Source organism: Labrus bergylta, chromosome 7, assembly GCF_963930695.1.
Source record: "Labrus bergylta chromosome 7, fLabBer1.1, whole genome shotgun sequence".
Lineage (NCBI taxonomy): Eukaryota > Metazoa > Chordata > Actinopteri > Labriformes > Labridae > Labrus > Labrus bergylta.
The window spans coordinates 30037215-30063338 of NC_089201.1; the positions used below are offsets into that span (position 1 = coordinate 30037215).

Here is a 26124-nt window from a genome sequence, read left to right on the forward strand (position 1 = left end):
AAATAAGAGAATCCTTTATGTATCCCACAATGGGGAAATGTACATTGTTACAGCAGCAAAGAGCAAAGATTGCAAACAAAAAAGTGAACACTACAATTTAAATAAAATAATAAAAATTAAGAATGTACAAAAAAATAGATTAAAAAAATAAATAATAATAAATAAAAGCCAAATAACAGCATCGTGTTTTTGAAAATATAATCTGTGTTCTTATGTCAGTTATAAACTAAAAACAAAACTTAATGCAAAATAAAACTAACCCGAGGATAACATGATTTTCTTAAATAATCTATAACCTAATAATTTATTGGTCAAAACAAATAGAAGTAGTTCTAGTAGCCAACATCGACTAAACGTTTCTCCACAATAAATAAACAACACACCAACAACATATGCAAGAGTGTTCATTCAGTCAATATTCACTTTATTCTTTAACCACACATTTCATAAATAACAATTTATTATTGCTTCCCTTAATCTGTATTTAAATGATAATAGAGAGGCTTGGTCTTTGTCAGTACCATAGTGCTTGCAGGGCAGTGCAGGAGACAGTGATTTTATACTTCATCTGTTAAATTAAATGCAACATCAACATAATACCAAATGGTTTTGAAACATCTGTGCTCTACTATATCAGAAGACAACTAAACAGTCAAGAAACAAAAAAAATGCATGACCAGTGCTGGGATCTTTTTGTTTTTATACAGACACAAAACCGGATGCACTTAAGACAGAAAAAATATGCCACAAATTCATTACACCATAAGAAAATGGGCACAATTCTATTGAAAGATCTAATGAGGCAACTTATTTACAATAACAGAGAGGGGGAAAGGCGTTCTATCAAAGTGACAAAGACCATTTGAGCTGACACAATGAGGACACCAGTTTGGTTTCAGTGCAATGATTCCATGAGCACAACTCTGCAGTGTGTGACTCCAAACTGAATAACAGGAAAGAGTTTAAGAATATAACATTTTGTTAACATATTTGGGAGAGGAGTTGTCCTGGATTATATATATACTAAGATATTCAATGAAGGAACTCAAGAAATATGCTTGTATATAATAAGGCCTGAGTCCTGATATATCACAACACAGTATAAGACATAAAACAAACAAACATATTTTGGCCATGCATGTGCTTAGTTTAAAATTCAAGTGCAAAGCAATACAGCAGTCGAAAGGAGAGTCCTAGTGGTTCACAGTTGGGTATACAGTAAACGGTGTGAGCTGTGAAAATATCTACTGTAGATGTGAGGTTATGAATGACTCTCTATTTCTCCTCAGGGGAAACAGAATTTCACAGTGTAAACAAATATAGGAAAACATCAGGCTATTTACTGATGCGATTACAGTATATCAGACATTTACATCAAGGAACAAGGCAAAATGTTTGGAGCTCCAGGTGCCAGCATATTCTCTTATAGTCCACTGTCCTTTTTTTTTGTTTTAAATATGTCACATTTTTCAGAGTCTGAATGCACTTCCATCTCCCGGGGATGAAAAGATGAATTTGTGAACCTATCAGAAATCCTTGCAGCAGGTAACACAGCAGGAAAAGCCAGTTCATATATTTTTCAAGGTCAGAGGTCGACTCCTTTGACGAGCGCGGCCTCCAGGGTGATCGTGAACTCATTGAGTGTGTGCAAGATGCGGGAGAGCGAGTGCACGGCGGCACGGTCCCTCAGCAGAGCCCCCTCCTCGTATGTCCGTGCTGTCAGGGGGAATGCTGCCAGCAGGGGGAGCCACTGAGAGAGGAGCCGGTCCCTGTCAAAAAGGAACAGGTTGGATGATGTTAACTAATCATGCCTGATGATGTTAGGCATTGAAGTGATGGTGATTTAATTCAGTAAAAAAAACAGAAAAAACAGAAAAAGTACAAAGCATAGAAAAAAAGAAAAAGAGACATATCTCCTAAGATAACAAATACATCTAAATTCAATTGATTGTGTTCGTTTTTTCTTGTCAACACACAGACCACACAAGTCTTGTCATGATGTCTAAATAATGATACTTTCTATGTTTGATATTTCATAAAAAAAAAAGGAGTGCTATGAATTATTAGTGAACTACACCACCTATGTGTTAAGTCAATTATTATTCCTTCTGGCTGCTGGTGTCAAAAGAGAAAACAAGGATGATGTTTATTCTTTGCAGATTACAATTGTTATATATTCAAGAACATTATCAATCACAGCAGTCATATGACTTAACACCTGAGAGCACAAGGTTTTATCTACATGCACAGCTCCTCCTCCTCCTCCTCTACTGTTGTTTTGTCTATTCCATCCCATTATCTGTTTACCCAGGTTTCAAATATTTTAATTATGTTAAATGGTTGTGTAAAAGAATGCACATGTTCCTTGATGTTATTGACATATGCATACAGGCTCCAGCTGTTTAAAGGCTTTATATGCAAATTTTTTTTGATCCAGCAGATGTCGCCCTTGAGCACCAGCATGAAACCAAAACAACTCGCGCTGCATTGTTGTGTTAGCATGCTAATGCTAGTGATCTTTATTATGCTGGTATCTTCACACTGCATGTAAATTTACCTGAAATGAGCGTGATCTAGAAACACAGTTAAGCAGTGAGTACAGTATGTTATTCTTCTTTTCTCTAGTCCCTCAATTAAACAACTTTTATACATGAGGGGAGGAGTCAGCCGGCCGTCCAGGCGATGTAAACAAACTGAAGATAGGACTCTGAAAACTCTGAAAACATCACAGACAGTGGGACTCGGGTGTTACACCCATTGTAGACAGTCATGACTCACAGAGTTATTTTCAGAGGATATACTTGATTTATATTATATTTAAGTGTGAAAAATCACATATGAAGACTTTAAAGGGGATATCGGATCATTTGTCTTCTGTCTTAATGTTCTGTGTAGTAGCAGCAGTTGTTGTTGATGCAGTATCATCCTCTGATTCCTGTGTGTTGTGATCAGTGTATGTAAATGTTTTCAGCTCATTATGTTCATTAATCATCGAGTTATGTAGCTCTTGTAGATAAGTGAGTTATTTTTGTGTGTGTTATATTTGTCAGATTTGTTTTTTGTAACCTTACACTTCACTTCTAATGATCTGACCACTCACCTAATTCCCAGGCAGACAAACAGCTGGAACTTGCCCTCTTTTCCAATGTTTCGGGGTGAGACGTTGATTGCGTTGACATAGTGGCACAGCGAGTCAACAGGTGGACCCTTTGTCAGCGTTGATCCATGCAGGTCACCCATCTGATCCGCTGTCTCTATGGAAACCACAGCCTTTTCTACGGAACGGAGTAGACCACAAAATCAGTCTTTAACTTCATAAACACAACCAAAGAAACCAGGATGCAGCATGTGTTCTGTAAGATTTACATTCACTGCCACTAGACAGAGCAAACAGACATCTGTTAAGGAGTAAAGCATCAGTTGTATGTCGCTGCACTTACCCACAAAGTCCCAAACAAACACATTCCTCTGGAACAGACGGTTAGATTTGAACCCGTGCAGAAGAAAATTCTCCAAAGAGAGCACCAGACCTCCTTCACCACACAACAGGACCGTCAGGTTTCCTTTCTGAGAGGACAGAAACGGGAACAGAGTTCATCTTTCAACCTCATTACCTCGGTATCTTATTCATCATTTATATAAATCATTTATGTAAAGATGGTATTGATACAAGGTTGAATTGTTACGCTGATGACACTCTGATTATACTTCTTCCTTTGTGAGTGCAATCCTTTCAACAACCTTCAAGCAGCATTTCATGTTGCCCAGAGAAATCTAATATACTAATGTACTTTTCAAGGTCTAAGAGAGCAGTTAACGATGCTCATCAGATTTTCACTTTGAAGAATGAGGTGATGTGTCTCAATGTATAAATATCTGTGTTTTTTTCCATTTAGTCATCATATTGAGAGTCGAACAAACAGAGGGTTAAATCGGGTTTCTTCAATAAAAACAAATCCAGTTTTTTCTTTGTTACAAGGAAAACACGTACTCAAGCAACATTTTTATTCTTTATGGTGAAATTATTTTTATTAATGCTATCTCATCCTCACTGTAAATGTTGAACCATGCTGCCTTGTGATTTGTCCACACATCATTGTGTCTCGTATGATAAAGTAGGTTTGTCTTCCTTATACAACAGAATGATGGAACATCTTTATGCGGCCATACTTCTTATTTATGTTTATCACAGACTCCCAAAACTCTCAGCAGCTGCAACCTTCAGTCTCGCTGACTTATAATATAGTTTTTCAGTCTTTAGTAAAAATGCTTTAACGTTTTTGCTTCAGCATCTTGAGCTGAGCTACAGAGTCTCCTTAAACTAGAGCATATTATCATCTTGGATGTTTTTAAAAACCAGGATTAAGGATCACTATCACTCCCTGTATGTACATGTCGTACTGCTTAACTCTGCAATTTTATTGTCTGAGTATGTGTAAAGCTTTGATGCTGCTATTTAGGCCAGAAGTCCCTTCTCAAATATATTTTTCTGGTAAAATAAAGGTTAATAAAGTAAATCCTCTCACATGACTAATAGAGGTCATCGCAACTTTTTTTTTCTTCTTTTTTTTCATTTTAACAAGATCAAACAACACAACGTAAACACTTGTCCATTAAAAGCCTGAACACACCTTTTAAGGGATAGGGGGGAGGAGCCAAAATGATTTACTTCAAATTCTGTTTACAGCAGCAACGAAATGTATCACGCTGAATTGGCAGAAGCCCAACCCCCCCCAACTATGACTTATGGATACAGAAATTGTGGGACATATATGAAATGGAACAAATAACACACTCAATGAGGCTTCAAAAACACAAATTCACTAAGAGATGGAGTCCAGCCATGACGTTGCTAATGCAATAAAAAACAACCAAAAAAAAAACAACCTTTATCTTAACCTTACCTAGGACAGGGTGTCTTGTATGTGTGTTTTTTCTGCTTTTTTTTCTTTGTAGTTGTCGTTTTTTTGTTTGTTTGTTTTTATGCTATTTCTTTCTTCTGTAGTGCCAAAAATTGAAAGAAAAAATAAGTTGAAAAGAAAAAAAAAAGCCTGAACACTGAAGATGTTATTTAAAAGAAGTGACGGCCCATTAATCGGAAAAACAAAGTGACATCTCTGCAGAGCTGCGGCGCTCTGCTGGGATGAGAGAGGCTAGTCTGATACACAAATGGGACAAAGCGAGGGTAATGAGCCGTGTTGGAGATATAAATAACACAGGCAGGAGGGTGACAGTCTAACGCGTCGCTGCAGAGATGCTCTTATTTTGCATTAACTGTTTCAGATTAAGAGAGGCAACAAATTGAATGCAGGAGCTGAATCAGTGGGACACACTCACTATGACAGCGACATACCTCTTGTTCAGGTTTGTGGAAGTGTTTCACCAGGTTATTCGCCGCCTCCCTCATGTCCTCTTGCACCTCGACAGCTGCCATCCCTGAAAAGATTAATTGCGAGCAGTTATAAAGAGAAACATGAGGATGAAATGACACCAAACATGAGGGGAAGTGGACTGGATAGCTAAATAGAGAAAGGTGATACAGGAGCAGAATCTGTTGTTGTAGTGAGAGAACACTAACAAGTGGGTCATCCATTGTACTAAAGAATGTGCCTTTTGTAAAGGACATACTGCTTCTGCTGCCAAGCGATCCCAGCACTGTCCGTACAGTCTGTGAAGGAGAGGCCAGCTCCGGAGGCGTCCCTGTCCACCTTCCAGCGTCCTCCTCAGCACCAGGTGTCACCAGCTGACCAATGAGAACTCTCTCCAAGCTTCCATCGCCCACACCTTTCCCCAGCCAGCGGCCGCAAGGGAACCTGGAAGGAAACAAGTCGGTATTATATTGTGAATTAAAAAATGAGTGATTTCTTAATAGAAGAAAACAGTTTAAATAGCTTTGCTAAGCTTTCCTACGGGTGTGTTGAAGGAAGCTCAGACAACAAATATTTGACAGTCAGGCTCATTGATAAGTCATTATATCATTGTTAAATGTATTCATATTGATTGTTTTTTTAGAAATACTGTATAGACTACTAATTGTGTGCAGAGGGTTATTTTAGACCAAGACAAATGTTTCTAATTATAGAAATAACCCTATGAAATGAACCGTATGGTATGGTATGCTATGGTATGCTATGATATGCTATGCTATGCTATGCTATGCTATGGTGTGGTATAGTATGGTATGCTATGGTATGGCGTGGTATAGTATGGTATGCTATGCTATGCTATGCTATGGTGTGGTATAGTATGCTATGCTATGCTATGGTGTGGTATAGTATGGTATGCTATGGTATGCTATGCTATGGTGTGGTATAGTATGGTATGCTATGGTATGCTATGCTATGGTGTGGTATAGTATGGTATGCTATGGTATGCTATGGTATGGTGTGGTATAGTATGGTATGCTATGGTATGCTGTGGTATGGTGTGGTATAGTATGGTATGCTATGGTATGCTATGGTATGGTGTGGTATAGTATGGTATGCTATGGTATGCTATGGTATGGCGTGGTATAGTATGGTATGCTATGGTATGCTGTGGTATGGTGTGGTATAGTATGGTATGCTATGGTATGCTATGGTATGGTGTGGTATAGTATGGTATGCTATGGTATGCTATGGTATGGCGTGGTATAGTATGGTATGCTATGGTATGCTGTGGTATGGTGTGGTATAGTATGCTATGCTATGCTATGCTATGGTGTGGTATAGTATGGTATGCTATGGTATGCTATGCTATGGTGTGGTATAGTATGGTATGCTATGGTATGCTGTGGTATGGTGTGGTATAGTATGGTATGCTATGGTATGCTATGGTATGGTGTGGTATAGTATGGTATGCTATGGTATGCTGTGGTATGGTGTGGTATAGTATGGTATGGCATGGTATAGTATGCTATGCTATGCTATGCTATGCTATGCTACGGCACGGCATGGTATTATGGTATGGCATGGTATGCTATGCTATGCTATGGTATGATATAAAGTCATATATTTAGGAGATGTGGCCCACTAAGACCTCCTTGCACATGAAGGCACTGTGCTGTGAGGTTACAGTCTGTGTTTAGAGATCAGGCTGAGTTAAAAATCGTACTTGTATGTGTGTCCGGTGATCTCATTGTACACCACCACACAGTCTATCAGACACTTGGCCAGCAGGCCGGAGTTCTCCTGTCCCAGCTGCAGAGTGCTCAGCCTGCCCAGGTTCTTACACTGAAATAAAAAAAGCACAAACCAAGTCAGTGTAGCAGAGCATGTGTCTCTGTCACACATAATGTTGACCTTATCGCTGAGGATTACACACAAACCTGGAAGAAGATTTCCTGTGTGTTCTTTGGGATCTGTCTAACTCCTGAATCGCCCATTTCTCCTGAGACACACACCCAAGGATCAACTGTTGCCATAGCGATGCTCAGCTTCTTCATGGGTACAATGACAACACGGTATGGAATATCTGGAGAGACCCAAGAGAGAGAGTTGTACTGATTCACGTTGATTTGCTTCATTCTTTAAATTCTCCAACACAAAACTCATCAGCAGTATGGAGGAAATATTCTCTTTTGTTTGGGGTCTAACAGTCGGTTTCTTGTGAAGCCATGGGATACCGGGTGCAATGAAGATTAAACACAACACAGAGAAAAACTTTCATTGTCTTTGAAAGTTATAAACCTGCACAGGGAAGCGAGTCATCATCATTTATCGAGGCTTTTCTCAGAAAACCTCAAATGAAACTGACTGACAGCGTCCCTGAACCTGCCGGTAGATTCCACCATTTTCTCAGTTAAAGTGAACAGGACTCACTGATGGAGGTGAAGACGCGTGTGAAGCAGAGGTAGTCCACAGTGTTGAGAGAGAGCAGGTGGAACAGGAACTGCTCCCTTTCTTCCTCACAGAGCAGAAATGCATGAGGTTTATAGAGCTTCCTGTCAGGGGGAACAGAATAAAGAAAAAGTCAGTCACTATCACTCTCTGGATGATGTCCATGAATATAAAAACATGCTTCTTCTTCTTGGGCAGCTATGAGTGAATTATGACCTGAGCAACTCCTGGTGTGTGAGTAGCTCCTTAAGGTGTTGGGAAAGCATCTTCTTCTCCAGAGCCAGGTGGATCCAGGCCCGAGCCTGACCCACCTCAGATAGACCCTCACTCATGGTCTGAATGAACCTGGAAGAACAACAACAGATATGACAGAAGCAGTGAAAAACAAGGTCTGAAACACAACTGTTTCTCCTAAAACTGTGGGTGACCTCTCGTGACCCCATGAGAACAGGACAAAACACCTGCTGTAGAATCCTTTTTTTTTTTTTAATCGTTGTCTAAACTACACTCCTTACCTCATGTCCTGTATTAATGTTCCTCTCAGCAGAAGAGCGCCGTCATCAACCGTTCTTGTGTCTGAACCATTACACCCTGAACAGAGAGGAGGTTTAACATAGATGATCATTTCACTTTTATCTCTGTATGTTTTTAACACAAGAAAAAGAAAACAAGTGGATCATTCTCTGACCTGGAGACTCAGCTGGTGTCCCCGCCTTCCCTTGGGCTGCTTGGAAGTGAAGTAAATGGGACCAAAGAGCCGACTTCCCCTGCTCAGAATAAACACATTTGTCAATCTTTGGCCTGTTTTTTAAAGTCTTTATATGTGATTGTTCACACTTAAATATAATATAAATCAAGTCTATCCTCTGAAAATAACTCTGTGAGTCATGACTGTCTACAATGGGTGTAACACCCGAGTCCCACTGTCTGTGATGTTTTCAGAGTTTTCAGAGTCCTATCTTCACTTTGTTTACATCGCCAGGACGGCCGGCTGACTCCTCCCCTCGTGTATAAAAGTTGTTTAATTGAGGGACTAGAGAAAAGAAGAATAACATACTGTACTCACTGCTTAACTGTGTTTCTAGATCACGCTCATTTAAGGTAAATTTACATGCAGTGTGAAGATACCAGCAGAATAAAGATCGCTAGCATTAGCATGCTAACACAACAATGCAGCGCAAGTTGATTTGGTTTCATGCTGGTGCTCAAGGGCGACATCTGCTGGATCAAAACATCACATATAAAGCCTTTAAAGTCCTCTTGCTCTTCATGTGCATGATGTTATTTTTTTTTGCATGAGGAAACACATATTCAGATTTTCTTTTTTTAGGTCATCTGAGCTGATGAGGCATGTTGTGTCTGTGTGTGTCTGTGTGTGTGTGTGTGTGTGTGTGTGTGTGTCTGTGTGTGTCTGTGTGTGTCTGTGTGTGTGTGTCTGTGTGTGTCTGACCTGTTTCAGCTGCAGCCCGTGGCCCCAGGTTCTCTCCAGTAGGTCACACAGGCCGTGGATGAGTGTGTTCTCCTGCAGGCCCGTGATGTTGGCCTCCCCCTGACCCAGTTCAACGCTCTCCTTCCCCATCCTCTCCATCAGCATCCGTTTGGTCTGAAAAAAAACCAAACAGAGAATATCATTGTGCTGTTACAGACAGAGAGAAACGGCCGACAGCAGTTCTTCCATCTTGGTTACAGGAGGAGTTCTCACCTTCAGACGACACTCGCTCAGCAGACCGTGGACAAACTCTCGGTGAGTCTGAGCGACGGCTTGTGGCAACGTGTCGAGCAGCTTAGACTGCCGAAGGTTTTTCCTCGCAAATGAATGTTTCTGAAATAAAGAAGACAAAGAATAAATCAGACACAAGCCCAGTGTGTGTGTGTGTGTGTGTGTGTGTGTGTGTGTGTGTGTAAATACCTGTCTCTGTTCATTGTCCACTCCTGAGAGTTCAGTCACTGCTGACCTCTTGGGGTCGCTCCTGCGTGAAGCCGTCATTCGACTCGACCACCTGTTGACATTCAGACCAAGACAAAATAAACGTTTGTTTCTGTGTTTGTTTATTTTGGAGGGTAAAACCCAGAGGTCACATGATCCACATGTGCAGAGATTTCATTCTACACACAGCTTGAATCTTAAGCATCCTGTTATCAACTTGTTATGTTACAAAACGTGTTTATGTGATCGCAAAGTCAATGTTTACTTCTTAAACAAAGAAAGTGGATACTTCGTCAGTATTAAGGTCATTTAGGTTATATTAGTAGTTTCTGTTCCGTTTATAGACGGTTATAGGAGGAACTTTTATTTATTTATTTATTCATGGATCTATTAAAGGTTTCATCCATTACTATACTTAGTTTTTCCTATAAAGCCACTGAAGTCCCAAAAGGTGATTTTTATTATATTGTGTGCTCAGGATGTTACCTTTGTGGAAACAAGTCATTACCAATATTAAAAATCCAACTACTTCGAACAGTTTATCCATTGTTTTTTTTGTAATTATTTCAACATTTTGTTATTTTCTTTTAGAAAACAAATTCCATGATTTATCAGTCACTTCAAGTGAACCATCTAAACCAGTGGTTCCCAAAGTGGGGGTCGGGACCCCCTGAGGGGTCGTGAGAGACTGGGAGGGGGGTCGTGAGATGCCTTCCATAACCAAATAAAACATTTTAAATAATTTAAAATACCAAATTTTACCGTGATTGTGAAAATAAATAGAAAAAGTAGATGAATTTAAAACACAACTAGAGTCATTAAGTCAGATATATGCTGAAAGTGATCTTTGAAAATAATTATTTGAAGGTAAATTTGCACATAAATGCAACAATGTGAGGGTCTATCGCTGCCTATGAATAAAAATACTCAGTCCTACAGTTTATACATGGAGACGTTCTGCTGGCCTTTCTTACAATAAATTACATATTATATAAACATACAGGGACTGTGGGGGGTCCCCAGTCTCGAGCACACTTATTGTGGGGTCCCGAGCTGAAACGTTTGGGAACCCCTGATCTAAACTATACTTTGAGGTAGCTATTATAACCATTTAGGTATGAGCCAAAAAGAACGTTTCTAAAGAACTTCTTCAGTGTGCTTTCATGGACAGGACAGCTGAAGAGAGGCAGAACATTTGGGAAAGAGAGGGGTGGGGGGGTGGGGGGGGATTGCATGCACCAAAGGGCAAGAGTTGGACTCTCTGTATATGGAGTGTGATCATCACCAACTCAGCTACAGAGTGCCTCAGATTATAACTGTTTTCCATTATTTAAATTGTTCTACCCAAACTGATTCTAACTTTTGTAGACAGTTTTAAACGTTTGTGTTTAAAAACAGCAATTTGCATTGAATTCTGATTAGAAGCAGGAAATAAAAAGGCTCACTTGTTGGAGTTTTGTCCCTGTGTGAGCACATCAGCCTGCAGTTTGGGGAAGTAGCCCGGTTGGTGAAGACCCTGGCCGATCCTCATGTCCAGCAGGTGGGGGTGTATGGCTGTGTGGTCCGCCTTCAGCATCCTGCGCTCCACGGCCTGAGCTGCAGAGACAAACAAAGCAATGGATTATATTTTTTATACTTATGTTGGTGATGTTGCAAAATATTGTTTCTCTTATTGCTAAGAAAAGTGACAGCATGACGGACATTTGTAGAGTGCTGCAGTAACACATCTGTCGCAGAGTCTGTATGTAAACAATGGTACAGATAGACTGAGAGGAAATCAGTGCATTTTTTACTGTGAGCTTGGCAGGACATCAAAACAGAAGATTTGAAACTGTTTTCATTGGACACACAGTAATGTTTACTGTTTATCCACATAATACTCTTTCCCTCTCAAACCTCTCTAATTCCATAACTCTACCCTCTACCCTCCAGAAGCTGTTAACTCGAGTCTCCAGTAAACTTTTGAGAATGCGTTATACTTTCATTACTAAATAAAAATCTATGGCATTTCTGGTAGAAGAGAAAACTTTAGAGCAACACTGATCCAGTAAATATTCACTGTAAGATTTCTGTTTTTCTTACATAAATGTCCTCGAGTCTAATTTGCAGATTCTAAGTATTTATTCTGTGCTCCACCTTACACCAAAATGTAATTTAAATCGTGAAAGATCCTCTTTAATGTGAATGCATCTCAGGATGTGCCGTACCTGACTCAAAGAGCGAGGTGCATTTTCTGTAGTGACAGTTGTGGGCGTCTTCCTCGTCTGTATCGTACAGTCGCTCTCTCTCCAGACGGCTGTCAAACAGCTGCTGCAGCGGCTCTCTGTCCGCCCAGCGAGATATCACCTTCCCGTCCACAAAAGAGGCAAACATGGACGTCTCCAGGAAACGGGACAGGAAGTGTAAGTGGGTTGAAGACTGGACTGAGAGGAAGGAACCCTGAGAAAGTGACGACCACAAACACATATAACAGAAACAGAGATTTAATGTTCCTTTCATTATTGAGGTATCAAGAACAATTCATCTATGAAACAACATTTATCGTATTACCTTGTCAAAACTGGCAGTTCCCTCTCGGTTGCTCAACCAGGAGTCTAAATCCAGAGCGCTGTGGATAACAAACTCTTCATACCTGCCAAACATGGCGGCAAAACGTCCAGAAAGCACCTCCCTCAATTGAATGTTCAGCTTTGCATCCCTCATCTCCTCTTCTTCCTCCTCAAACACGTGTCTAAGCGTCTTCCCTCCATCCGACGTCTTGTCTCCTCCGCACCTGCGAGCCAGGGCCTGCAGCCTCTCCAAAACCGCCAGCTCCTCGCCTCCGAGATTCCCGTTCCTCCTGTCCTCCATCAGGTCCTCCAGCACCAGGCTGCTCAGGCGAGGGGAGGTGACAGCGGCGGCGGTGGTGGTGGCGGCGGTGGTGGTGGCGGGCTTAGTGACAGCGCTGCCCTGTGGAGAGAGTCCAAAACGCAGCAGAACCTCGCTCAGCTCCTGGACGAGCTCAGTCTGGTCTGGAAACAGGGGAAGGTCCTCGGGGACCTCGACACAGTGGTTGTCGATGTCCACAAAGCACAAGTTGGCCTGTGGGAAAAAAACACAAGGAAAACACTTTTCAGCTGGCTTCTCTGTCTGAATGTCACAAGAGGTTTAAAACATCTCCATGCACTGACTCACATTCATCACATGAACCAAAGTGTCTGAGCTTTAATATTAAATTAAAATCAGAGATGAAGATTCATTCCATTAAGAGATTCTTGGTGTTTCACCATGATAAGCCCTTATTGGCAGATGAGATATCTGCATGTGAAGGATTATAGAAAGATTACTGTTATCACGGCAACAGGGGACGCTGTTGAAATCTGCATATCTGGCTTTCACACAGGCTGACAAATCATAAACCTGTAGGTTAACTGTGCCCTTATGAATCTACTGAGCAACCAGTTACAAAACTGTGAGAAGGAATTTAAAAATAGTGCTTCTGTAAGCAGCGCAGTCAGCAGCAGCGTGGCCTTCAACAGTGACCTCAGGCGCTCAGTTTGCAGCCTCAGGGGACTCTGGGAGACGAGTTGAAGAGCAGACATCTTCTAACTCTGTGCATCTACATCTTACTAGTAAATGTTTCCTTTTAAGCATCTCTCTCAATCAAATACGAAGATCAGACATTTTACAGTTTTCTCTGCAAATCGATATCAAGGAGGACCATTTAAGTGTTGTTTTTTGATCCATTGGAAATACACTTAATACCCCCCTATTCCAACCCTAATTATAAATGTTTCTTTAAACATTCCTGGCATATTACCACAGAGAGAATACAATCGCAAAACTCAAAGAATGAATGCCAATTCATTTCCTAATTTTGCATGTATTATTCAGTAAGTCCCATTTCTCTGCATCCTTCATGCTCTGCGTTTTTTTGCTTTCATCCCCCCGAGCTCTCTTTCAAATTCCTTTTTTTTTCTGGGGCAGAGCGACATCAAAGAGGCTTCAGTGAGATATTCATGCAGCAGAAAGTGAACTCGGGTTCAGTACTGGATTTATAAAAGGGAGGGGGGAAGGCGACGCTCTGAGGATATAAATCGTCTCGACACGCTGTAGGCAGAGGGCAAAGTCAAACCTCAAAATTCAGCACAGAGCAGATCAGCAAATGGCTGTGAGAGCAGACCTCCGTTTTTTTTCTGAATGTTTATTTCTACATCCTGATAATCACACTGGCAATGTTTCCCAGGAAACAACAGACGCCTTTTGCACAGGAGATCTTTGTTTACTTCTTTTTTTTAATACTTTTTATTTGATAGTTTTGAAGAAAAACAACATAAACCGTCAGAATGAGCATATATACATTTGCATTTGGTTTGTATAGAAGATCTACCCATAAGTGCATCATCATCTATACAGGCATGGATAAATATTTCTGTTAGCTCATTCTACGACAGAAAAGAAGAGTGAGCAAAAAGGAAGGGAAAAAAATAAAAATAAAAGAATAAAATAAAAAGAGAGCAAAAAAACAACAGAGAATTATAAAAAAAAAATAATAATAATAATAAAATAAAATAAATAAAAATAAAAAGTGGGCCTTGGATAGTTCTACTCTAATAGTATTTATTTATCTATTTCTGTCTATGTGTTCTTCACCATCTGCTTCGCTCTTTGTTGATCTTCATTTCCCCCCTGTTTTAAATCTGTGTCTGTTAACTTCTTCCATCGTGACTCAAAGACGTCACCTAGATTCCTTATCCTCTGTGTAATTCTCTCCATATTATAAACGTCATTAATTGTTTCTTCCCATTTAATTATTTATGGTGGGGTTGGTTTAAGCCAGTTTTTAGTTTTCTGTTTGATCACCGTTATTCTTAAGATTCTATAGAGGTCTTTGTTTACTTTTTGTACCTCGTGCGGTAGGTGGAGAGAGGACCGCTGAGCGCCGGCCCTGTGCTGGATACCCATGAGGAACGGCACAGGAGCGTCCAGGAGGTGATTCAGCGGCGTGGAAACGATGGGCAGGTAGATGTGTTGCCACTGGAACGGGAACAGCAGGGTGGTGATGCCCTCGGCCACCGTCATTAAACGCTGGTAGTCTGAGGACAGAGAAGGAGATAAAATGAATCACCTGCAATCACAAATTCTTTTCAGGGGATGAAGTACATTCTCTTTAACAGTACGTTAATGAAGCTGTTACATCGGCTTCTTATGGATCTATTTAATTATAATCTTGTTTACAAGCCTCAGAGAGCAGCGACTGTTAATGACTGTGGATGTTAAATACTCATGAAGTAGCGGTGCCAGTTTCTTTGCAGAATTTAACCTCAATCCCACCAGTCCTGTTCCTATTGGATGTTGCATTTTGGAGTAACTTTAATGTAAAATGTGAAAGAAGAAAAACTTTTTAACTTCATTAATTGAATTATGGCTTTCTCTAATGACTTCCTATAACGTTGCTTTTGTATTGGAGATGCTTAATTCTGCAAAAAAAAAAAAAAAATGTGGTTAAAGGCTTTATGTGATTTGTCACACTTAAATGTAGAAATCAAGTATCTCCTCTGAAAATAACTCTGTGAGTCATGACTGTCTACAATGGGTGTAACACCCGAGTCCCACTGTCTGTGATGTTTTCACAGTTTTCAGAGTCCTATCTTCACTTTGTTTACATCGCCAGGACGGCCGGCTGACTCCTCCCCTCGTGTATAAAAGTTGTTTAATTGAGGGACTAGAGAAAAGAAGAATAACATACTGTACTCACTGCTTAACTGTGTTTCTAGATCACGCTCATTTCAGGTAAATTTACATGCAGTGTGAAGATACCAGCATAATAAAGATCGCTAGCATTAGCATGCTAACACAACAATGCAGCGCGAGTTGTTTTGGTTTCATGCTGGTGCTCAAGGGCGACATCTGCTGGATCAAAAAAAAATTACATATAAAGCCTTTAAGTTTCTCCTCAAATTTAACAGAGTAAGCTGTAGATCTGCTTTGATTGTAAAGAGTCTTGTGATAACATTTCTAAGGTTTTTGTGCTATACAAATAAAACGATGATTAATTGATTGAGACAGTCACACTCCTACTGTTTAAGAATATCATGAAACAGATTCTACATATGACTGTATTTGCATTCAATGTTTGCAACATAATATTTTTATAATAACTTTATTGTGTTACCCTGAGAGTAAAGCAGGACTTGTGTCTCCAGGAGGGCACAGGTTAGTAGTTGCACCATGCTGTCGACCCCCAGCAGGGAGAACGCCTCTCTGAGGGGATACTCCCCAAGGGGAAGCTCCCCCGGCCCGGGCCGCTGACACAGGATGGGCCCCTGCACCCCGTGGAACCTTAACGACCTGCCTGGTGGGGGCAGCGGCACCTCATACAGGATGTTGTGGATGTAGCTTTCTAGCGGGAGGGGCGGGGCGGTCTGCGATGTCACCGCCTGGTGCAGCTGAGACAGAAACTGTCGAGAAGCCTGGAGGAAGGGGAGCGGCGTGAGGAGGCAGAGGGCTTTGGACACGTACAGGGTGTCCCGCGCCGGATCGAAGGAGCTCGCGCAGCCGAGGCAGGAGTTGACCCCGACCAGGGACTCGGCGTCCGACTCGTCCAAGCTGCTCACGAGCGAGTCCATGCTGGAGGTGGAGGGCGAGGAGGCGGAGGACGAGGACGAGGACGAGGAGGCGGAGGAAGCGGAGTGGTGCTCCACGTGGTGCATCTGGAAGAGAGTCTGCATGGCCGTGATGATCTGAGCGCAGGTCACCTCCTCGTAGAAGGTGTGGACGAAGCCGTAGGCTCGGGCGCCGTCGTCGAAGGACATGGAGAAGGAGTGAAACTGAGGGTCGAGTCTGTCGGCCTGCGTGCAGAAGGAGAGACCCCTCGGCATGCAGAGCTGAGGAGGAAGAGACGGAGAAAGAAGAGAGAACATAAAAGAGGATTTAAATTAAATGTTTTCCTGAATGATGACTTCATGTTAATAAAACCAAAAAAAAAAACAATCAAATATGTAATTCCAAACAACTCTGCTAACATTGAACAAAAACTAAAAAAAAGGAAATGTTTTAAACACTGGCAGTATTATACTTTGACATCTATCAGAATCAGAATCAGATTTATTGACCAGGTATGTTTACACACACAAGGAATTTAACTTTGGTGAACTGTGCTCTCTTATGTACAGGTACAACATTAAATATTAACAATAAACAGAATAAGAAAAGACTAATATTTACATGACTAAATATGAAACAGTGCAGTGGTGAATAGTGCAAAAGATGCTGAAGTAATATGATGATAAGAAATTATATTATATTATATTATATTCTAATTGGACTATCTTATGAGCTAAAGGAAAACATGTTGACATAAAATAGACAGAAGCTTATCGACTACAAGACACGAGGAATAGCTGAGTATGTACATCCAAAGATCACCATGACAACATAGAGTTCTTTGTTCTGTGAAAACCATTTAAAGGGAAACTTCACCCATTAGCATTAATCTTTGTATCATTAGAAACCTGGTAGTATTTTTGAATGCTCGTGCATCCCGCCCTCATTTTCCCCTGAGATGTGAAATCTTTGTATTTCTGAGTCTCAAAAGGAGTCACGTCATATTGCGTCACTGGAAGCTGTTGCGGTTAGCGGGGTGAAACTACAACGCTATTTCCTTATATTTTTTGACCACTGAAGCTACAGACCAATCACAGATCAGTGGGTGGGAACTCACTCCCAGAATCAAAACTTAACATCCGGCATATTGCTCGGAAGCTATGCTAACAGGCTCTATGGAGAAAAAATATAAATATAGCGGCGAGACGGCTGCTGCCGACAGGCTGGTCTTGTGTTTTGGCCGCTGGCCGCCGCGAGCCGCCGCGAGCCGCCGGGGCCGCCGCTGGCTGAGGCTGTACACAACATCTTCTTTTAAAGGCAAGTACGATATTGAGATTTATTGAATTCCATCTGACATCTGATACTTCTCATGAGGCTGATGCTTTCATCATCCTGACCTATATTTTCTTTTTTGGGATCAATAAAGTAATTCTATTATATTCTATTCTATTCTAAGCAGCAAATGATTGAAATGACTTATTTTCTCATGTTGATTATCTGCTTGTTTCTCTACCTTCAGCACATACAGGGCACACATACTGTAGTCCTCGTTTTCATTTCTATGGTTATGAGAGAAAATGGACGACAATGAAAACAAGGGCGGCCATGTTTGTAGTGTTATTGAAGATCTCACCATGTTGACAGCATCTTTACTGAAAGGGTTTCTGTCTGTGTTTTCAGGGTAGTGCACCAGAACCTTTGACTTGAAGGATCTCCGAATGGGGCTCTGCTCGAAGCCTTCTCCTGCAAGACAGACAAACAACAAAAAGAAAAAGAAACGTTTAGGGGCATGATGGCATCAGCAGTGCAGCGTGACCTTTCACCTTCACCATCGCTGAATACGTAATGACAGCAGCTTTGATTTATGAAACAGCACGGACAGGACGGCCTTGTTCATCTGTTGCTGCCGGTCGGAGCGGTTCTGCGGAGGAAGAGGGAAAATCCCTTCAAGAGTTATGTAACTCCACTGATTAGCATAAAGATGGACTGGAAATGCAGCACAGCATCGTCCCTGACACACTGCAGCACAAAACTCTTTATGCATGTGGGGAGCACAGAAGAGATCAAACATGCTGCGTCTTCATCCATCAGGAGGATGAAGGATGAGAGATAACAGCTACCTGTGTATGTAAGGGGCTGAGTTTGCAGTGGATGCAACACACTCTTCACTTTATATTCTGGTTTTCACAATGCAGGGATTTGATGCACGGCTCAAAGTTTCTCCTCTGTTCACTCTCTTGTGTCAGCTTCCAGCTCCCGTTACAGTCAGAGGTCGATGTGTTTGTGCAAAAGGAGCAGCTAAAAAAAGACATAGAAATAAGCTGTGTGTGTGTGTGTGTGTGTGTGTGTGTGTGTGTGTGTGTGTGTGTGTGTGTGTGTGTGTGTATTCATCTGTCAGCAGTGAATGAGGTGCTTTCATTACTCGTCCCCTATGTGAGGGTTGCCCTTGGACAGTGCTGTCTGGCTTGATGTTCAGATTGAGCTGACAGCAATATAAACTACTGGTCTACTTTTAGGCTGCAAACTGTAGATGTGTGGTCATCACTTTGTTCTCAAGGTCCTCTATTCTAAGTTCATCTCCCCAAGAGATATCAAGAGATATGGATGTTTGAATTTCTGTTTTAATCCACATGAGAAAATACACAGACTGATCCACCGTTCAATACTTCAATAACAACATGAAGTGGGATAATCAAACATAAGATCCCATATTGGCTTTATCTCACAGTATCTATTAGAGCTGCACAATTAATCGTTATCGCGATATGATTGTTCACATTAAACACATCGTAGGAGTTTTAATTTAACGCAATAAATTCATTTTTGTAAACAAGCAATGCTTTCTAACTCAGCATCGGACGTTTTAATTATTGGATGCAAACCGGGGGAAATGTTCATAACATGCTCCCACACCGTGTTGATGAAGCTTAAACCAGCTGTCAAATGGTGCCAAGTTAGTGGTGAAAACATCTGTTTATATAATGGATTCAGGAGGAAAATGTTGCAAACAAAAATGTTCAAACAATCTGGTGATTCAAAATCGGTCAACGCACTTCATATCATTATCGCGATATAAAACAATGCTATCACACATCGTCGCACGTTTTCCTTATATCGTGCAGGCCAAGGTTCAATCTGATGCTCTTATAATAATTGTGTTTGCAAAATGTTTCACCTGAATCCAAAATACATTTTAAAAGCTTTTATTTCCGACAACTACAGCAGCATCGATTAAGCTGAGGAGAGCGTGCCTATGTTCCCACATTTCCTTTTTCATAAATTTGTATCAGCTTTTGTCCCCCTTTCTCCCAATTTGGTAGAAAATTACACCCAACATGTGTATGTAGGTATGTATATGCATATATGTAGCAAGTGATTGTATAACATGTATATACCGTATGCGTATTTGTACTTATCTGGTTTTGTTTGTCTGACTTAAGGAAAGGAGAACAAGGGTTCAGCATCTATAAGCTCTGCTTCAGCCGAACCCTTTTCTACAGCCTGTTTTATTTTTGTGATTGTGACGATTTCTGCTGCCGCTGATCGAAATAAAATTACTCATTCATTCATTTACTCTAAAGTGCTTCTAAAAAGATCTTGTGGGAGGATGGGGCTTAAATTGAAGGGAAATGAAGGAACACAAGACCTCATTTTGAAAATGTCCTAGAAATGTGGGAACAGAGGGCCGACCCCAAGCTGAGTTAGCAGAAAGTTAGCATTAGCTTGAAGTGACAGCATCAAAATGTTGTAAAAGCAGAACGCTTATAAATAAATATACACATCCTGTACTGCGTGAGAAAGCATCATGTTCACATGTTTACATATTATTTTGTGATCATTGTGAGCCCTCAAAATGCAATATAATGACATTTGAATGAATTGCTCAGCCACGATGGAGACAGTCAAAGACACTCGGCTACACATTGGAGAGTGAAGCTTTGAGGGATTAAAACTGTATTTGGGTAATTTTTTTAATATAAACGGAGAAAAACAAACACTGAAGAGAATTGTCTCTGTTATGTGTCATATTATGACAAATTCGAGCTTTGGGAACACTGAGCTCATGGGAACATAGGCACACTCACTCAGCATTCACACATCCACCTCACCTGCCTGAGATGACGCACAGCGCCCTGAGAGGGAAAGCTGAGCGAGAGAGGAACACCACTTGGAGCTAAACTGAGTCACCCTGGTAGGTGGGAGATACGAGCTAATGGAGGAGAGAGCGAGAGTCAATGTTCTTTGCTACAGATAGAAATTGGTGTCAGCGCTGAAGGGGGGGAAGAATCAAGCCTCACAGAAGGACACCTTGTTGCCATGGTAGCAAATTCCGCGGCGGCCTTGAAGGCAAAGCTACGTCACTTTTTGTTTCATCAGCTGACCCAATTTAGAGAGACAATCATTTAAACACGAGTTTCCACCCAAGAGTCTCAGAGACAGTGGGTACTGAGAGGGAGGTTTGTTTCAGTGTGAGAACGAGAGCTTAAACGCCTCTTTCAGTCAGGCTGTCATTTGAATGTTTCCTTTTCTCACCATGGTAACAAACACAGAAGAAACCATGTGTGAGCTAAGGATGTTAAAGAATACTTAATGTCTTCAAACCAGCAGCGAACAAACCAGCAGCTAACAAGCGGATCATTTTAATAGAAAAAGAATCAGATTTAAACTGAAATGTACATTTAACATTTGGCCTACGTCATTAAAAAGAGACAACTATCTTATCACAATTTCCTGAAACCAAAGAAAATCCTTTCAAATTGCTTGTTTTGTCTGACAAGATCGGGTGCATTAGCCAAATGTGGGACACCTAAGCTCAAGTGGGTGTAGGTCTTCCTACAACAAATGAAAGTCAATAAAACTAAGGGTTAACACAAGTTGTGATGTCATGTGATCTAAATAACATGACTTCTCAAATGTCCAATCATAGAGTAGAATGATACAAGCTTCAAACAGGAAGTACACAGCGTGAAGACCACCCAAAGCTCAGGGACATAAATAAAACAATCCTACTTTCTTTATGATATGCTTGTTCATCAAAAAATATTATATTGCGTTGTAAATAAACTCTATATTTGTTATTTTAAATCAAAATTTCCTTTGTCCCACTTTAGGAAACATGCAAATCATCCTGGATTTTCTCTTTGGGTTTGATTAGGGGACATCCTACTGGGTGTGGATTTAATGAATAGCTTCATGTTGTAATATATCCCAGAAGTCTAAAATGAAAAAATGTCAGACTTAGCCACATTAGGCTAATTCACCCATATTCAATTTGATATAATATTTAGCTCCTTAACATTTTATGTTTTGTGCCCTAAGATGACATTGTGAGAAAATCTGTTTATTTGATGGATTTTGAGGGTCCAACATAAAAACAAAAACACAACAGTACAGTGTGATACAGACAGGCTCTCAAACCCCCATGTATCCCTCCCGCAAAGCCACAGCACACACACAAAATCATCAGAGGTAGATGCACATAATGAAGATAAGAGGACATTACCATTAGAAGCAGCAACATGGTTTTGTGAGAAAAGTAAAAACTGAGTAGTGAATTTATTGTTCTGATGTTTACAGGTAGATCGTTCCAGTCAACATGTATCTTTACATTTATAATGTGGCATTTCACGTTGTTTTCTAGAGGTCACAACTTGTTTTTTTTGTCATATCCCCACAGCTGCAAACTTTGAAAATATTATTTTGTTAGTTTTCATAAACTGAACTGAAGATCTTTTCCCCATTTTTTGTTGGAACTGAGTAAAAACCCAAAGTGGAATTTTGAGTTGGACTGTTTCTGGACTGAGGGATTGTGGGATATTGAATATTTGTTATTTTTTGAGTGTGGGTTGAGTGTTTGAGTTTATATTGTGGGTCCACAGGGTTCATTTGTCGAGTTTTTATTTGTGGGGTTTTGTCATTGAATGTAAGGGTCACACTTGTTGTGTGACTTTTTGGTTCAAATAATCCGAACAAAAAACTCAACTAAAACTTAAAACGACAAAAAACAACCGACTTATCTTAAATGCCAGGAGAGAGACCTGACTGACACCCCTAAAACAAAATATCAAAGGATCATCACATCTCAAAGTCAAACTGTCCAAGTCTGAACGTACTTCATTAGTGTGGGCACGAGCAGCATGGCATGTCTTGGTTTGACTTATCACCGTGAGCAGTGTATTATTGTTTTGTTTTCTAAATCACCATAAAACGCTCTCAAGAAAACAAGCTTTGTTGTCTAGAGATAATTGTAAAAATAAACTATTATCTTGAACTTTGTAACCTCAAGATAACGAGAAACATAAGACCTTGAGAAAACAAACAAAATGCATTTCTGTTTCAGCTCTAATCCTCAGTACAGAAATGTCCTTCCCGCTGTCACTATAACGTCCATATCGTCTATGTTTTACAGGTGATTTTGACTTTCATATTCATTCCCAGGTTTGGACATTAATCACAAAGATGTACAGCCTTAAACGGTTCCCCCATGTCTACAGCAGACTCACTTTATCAGGAAATGACCGAGCACTCAGAAAGACGATCATCCATCATTTAGGAAAAAAAAAAAAGTCATTTTAACAAAATGAATCACCCCCCTCCATCCCGTCCATCATGTCATTACACGAGTCCATGAGGGGAAGGTATAAACAGTGGAAAGAGATTAAAATGTGCAGCAAATGGCAGCCGGCTCTGAATGACGGACGAGGAGATTTTCCTTTTTTTAGCTTAAAACACTTTAAATCAATTCTTCTTTGCATCACAGATTTGTCCATCCACTCGAGATTAATCACAAAAAAATGACACATTTTTCCCTTTTTGTCTGAAACACAGACTTCTGAGCTTAAAATAAAAAAAGATAAAAGAAAAGTGTGGCGGGGCCTAAAAATAAGATAAGACACGCTGGAATTTCTTTTTGTTAAAAAAAGACATCTCGGTGCAGTGTCTGTTCAACATTACAAAGCAGCAGCTCTCAAATGTTTCGGTCAGGGAGTTCTTCTTGCCCTCTGCTGATGTCACCCCCCCCCCCCCCTCTTGCCCCCCCCTCTTGCCCCCCCTCCTGCCCCCCCTCCGTATCAGTCATCAGGCCTGAACGGGCCCTGAAGCCTCCCCGCCATCCAGCGTGCCAACAGGCAACAACGTCATGTGAAATTTGATTAGGCTGCAGAAAACACAAAGTGGCATCTATTGAGAAGCCAACAAGAGCAGATTGTTTCTCTGTAGGCATTCACTAATGACACGCACGCACACACACACACGCGTGCGCACACACACACACAGATACTGCATCATCCAAAGACTGTACTTGTTTATTAGAAGAATGGACGCCTCTGGCTTTGCAGCAGTATAAGGGATATGTATGGAGAGAATGAAACCCCCTTTAAAAGGAGCAGAGACCCCATGCTGCTGCAGAAAGGACCTGCTGTTACATAAGCAGATTGCTGGAGCTTTGATATTACCAGCCAGTAGCTGCGCTGTCATCCCTGCAGGGAGCCAGATATCGCTCCCCTATGGTTAGAGAGTGAGCACTAAATAATCTGCAGCCTGCTACCCTCTCCAACATGATACAGTCAGATGTGATATTTAGGCTACTAAAAAAAAAAGGCCTTCAGCTGAGGGAGAGAAAATACAAAGGCAGGGTCTGGTTTCAGCCCCCTTGAGAATCTGGATACAATGAGTTAGAAGAGGAATACAAGGTGTGATTCAGAGCTGGGAATGAGGCTGGAGCCGTCTGCAAGTCGCACACTTGCACCTGTGTTAAACAATTTTAAGAAGATTTTAAATTTTAACGCTGTCATGTTAGCACACTGTAACGTTAGCACGATGTCACGCAGCCTGCAACTGATCCCTTGCACTGTAACTTTTAACTCTTTTTATATTTTTGCTTTATTTATTTCAGTTAATTTCATTTGAATTATTATTTTTATTTGAACATATTTTTAGATTTAATAATTTCAGTGATTTTTTAAATGTTCTATTTTAATGTTTCTTTTCTTTCCTCTGTCATGATGCTTTTTGATGTCTTGTGTGAAGCACTTTGAATCGCCTTGTTGTTGAAATGTGCGACATAAATAAACTTGCCTTGCCTTGTGTGGTTCTTCCCCGCGCACATAGTGATGCACATGCAGAGCAAAAAACACGTGCATTCGTCACCGAGAGCCCCTGGGTTGATATCTGTCCTCACCTTATACCCAGCTGCATGTCAACACCTCAAATTGGGAGACGCTTACACCACCTGATCCCTGTTTCTAAACTCCACAAATATACAGCATCAGGAGCAGCAGCATCACTACTACAGCTGTTATCACCGTGGCAACAACATCACATTTCTGACCTCTATGGGCTTTTTGGTGAGAAGGGCAACAGGAACTCGAAGGATACATCTGTGTGTGTTTTTTTGTTACAGCAGTAAATTAGAGAGCAATCACACAGATTATGACTGCTCTCAGATTTACAGAACAGAACAGTGTAATCTGGGAGCTGCTGTGTTATCCATGAACCACCACCACCGCCGCCTGCCTGGATGCTCCATCTGTGCTCCACTTCTTTTTTTTTTTTTTATTGGGCAGGAACGAACACTGTTGTCATCTCTCTCTATTAAACCCTTTCTCTGCTTTATTTTTATTCATCCTGGTAGAGAAGTGGATGACTAAACATTTATAATCTCAGAGCTGACAGGCTCAAAAATATGATGAAAACACAGCGGAGGGAGGTGCAATGTTTTCCCAGAGCAGACATTACATGAAGGAGACAAGACAATGGGTTGTGAAATGTTTTTAAATTCCATCAAATTGTTTGAACTAGTAAGACCAATGGGATCTCTTGGATGTCTCTTTGGTTAAGGTTACCTTTCTCTACTGTCTATATTTAGAGATGTATTTATAATTACACAAATCTTGACCCAAAAAAACAACCTGTAAACAGATTCTGAAATTATTTGAAATTTCTTGTTAATTAATTAATTAATTGGCTTTCTACGCAGATCCTGGCAGATAGTGTGTGATCAACAAAGGAAGAGAGGAAGAGAAATATGACGTCCAATCAAAACATATCCAAATGGTTGTCACTCCGCCACACATGGCCTAAGCGAAGTGGTGCATTTTTAAAAAAACATGAAGTAGCCCATGACATTAAAGCATCCCAATGTGTGTCTGTGTTTTGTAATGTTGTAATGTTGTAATGTTGTAATCCCCCCCCCCCCTATTGTTTATAGACCGTGTACCTGCTCCGTAGTCCGGCTCCAGGCCCGTCTCCGTGTCCACCCCACACACAACAAAATAGTGGGCGAAACGGCAAGAAGCCGCTCCTGTGATCGATCCTGCAGTCCCGTTCATCCTCGATGCGATTATTATTGTGTGTGTGAGAGAGAGAGCTCCGTTTACTTCTTCTTATTTGGCGTGGTGGATGTTCATAGCTGTGAGGAGGACTAATCCGAAACCGAAGATCCTGATCCGTGCGCTGCCTGTCCGCGCTGTGATTCTGCTGCTGGAGCTCCGGAGGATCCAGAGATGGTCACCCAGCCTGGGAGGAGGAGGGAGGAGGAGGGAGGAGGAGGGGGAGGAGGAGGGGGGAGCAGGAAATGTGTAGGCCTGTGACAGAGGGAGGGGACAAAAGACCCAAACGCATCATCATCCTCCTCATCATCAGTGTGAAATCAGCCTCGTTTTTAATGTTTCTCTTGATGTCATCATTATACCTCCACACATTAAAAGGCCTACAGTTTAAAGGAATTATATATTTTTAAATTTCTCTCTAACCAGAACTAGATAGGCTTTATTTAGAGCAGCAGATTATATTATT

At 40.9% G+C, this 26124-nt stretch overlaps 1 protein-coding gene across 1 annotated transcript; it reads right to left on the minus strand.

Annotated features, from left to right (window-relative positions):
• Positions 1 to 393: 393 nt before the first annotated feature.
• LOC109999927 (DENN domain-containing protein 5B) lies at positions 394 to 25838 on the minus strand. The gene is made up of 21 exons (XM_065957363.1): positions 25547 to 25838; positions 17963 to 18072; positions 15899 to 16610; positions 14632 to 14819; positions 12295 to 12825; positions 11952 to 12183; positions 11190 to 11340; positions 9727 to 9817; positions 9520 to 9639; positions 9268 to 9420; positions 8506 to 8584; positions 8333 to 8408; positions 8034 to 8162; positions 7800 to 7921; positions 7307 to 7452; positions 7093 to 7211; positions 5629 to 5813; positions 5354 to 5436; positions 3441 to 3567; positions 3101 to 3275; positions 394 to 1769 (listed from the first exon to the last, which is right to left on the minus strand). Exons 1-21 carry the CDS (start codon positions 25656 to 25658, stop codon positions 1586 to 1588), a joined length of 3825 nt encoding a protein of 1274 aa, XP_065813435.1. The 5' UTR covers positions 25659 to 25838; the 3' UTR covers positions 394 to 1585.
• Between the last annotated feature and the right edge of the window lie 286 nt (positions 25839 to 26124).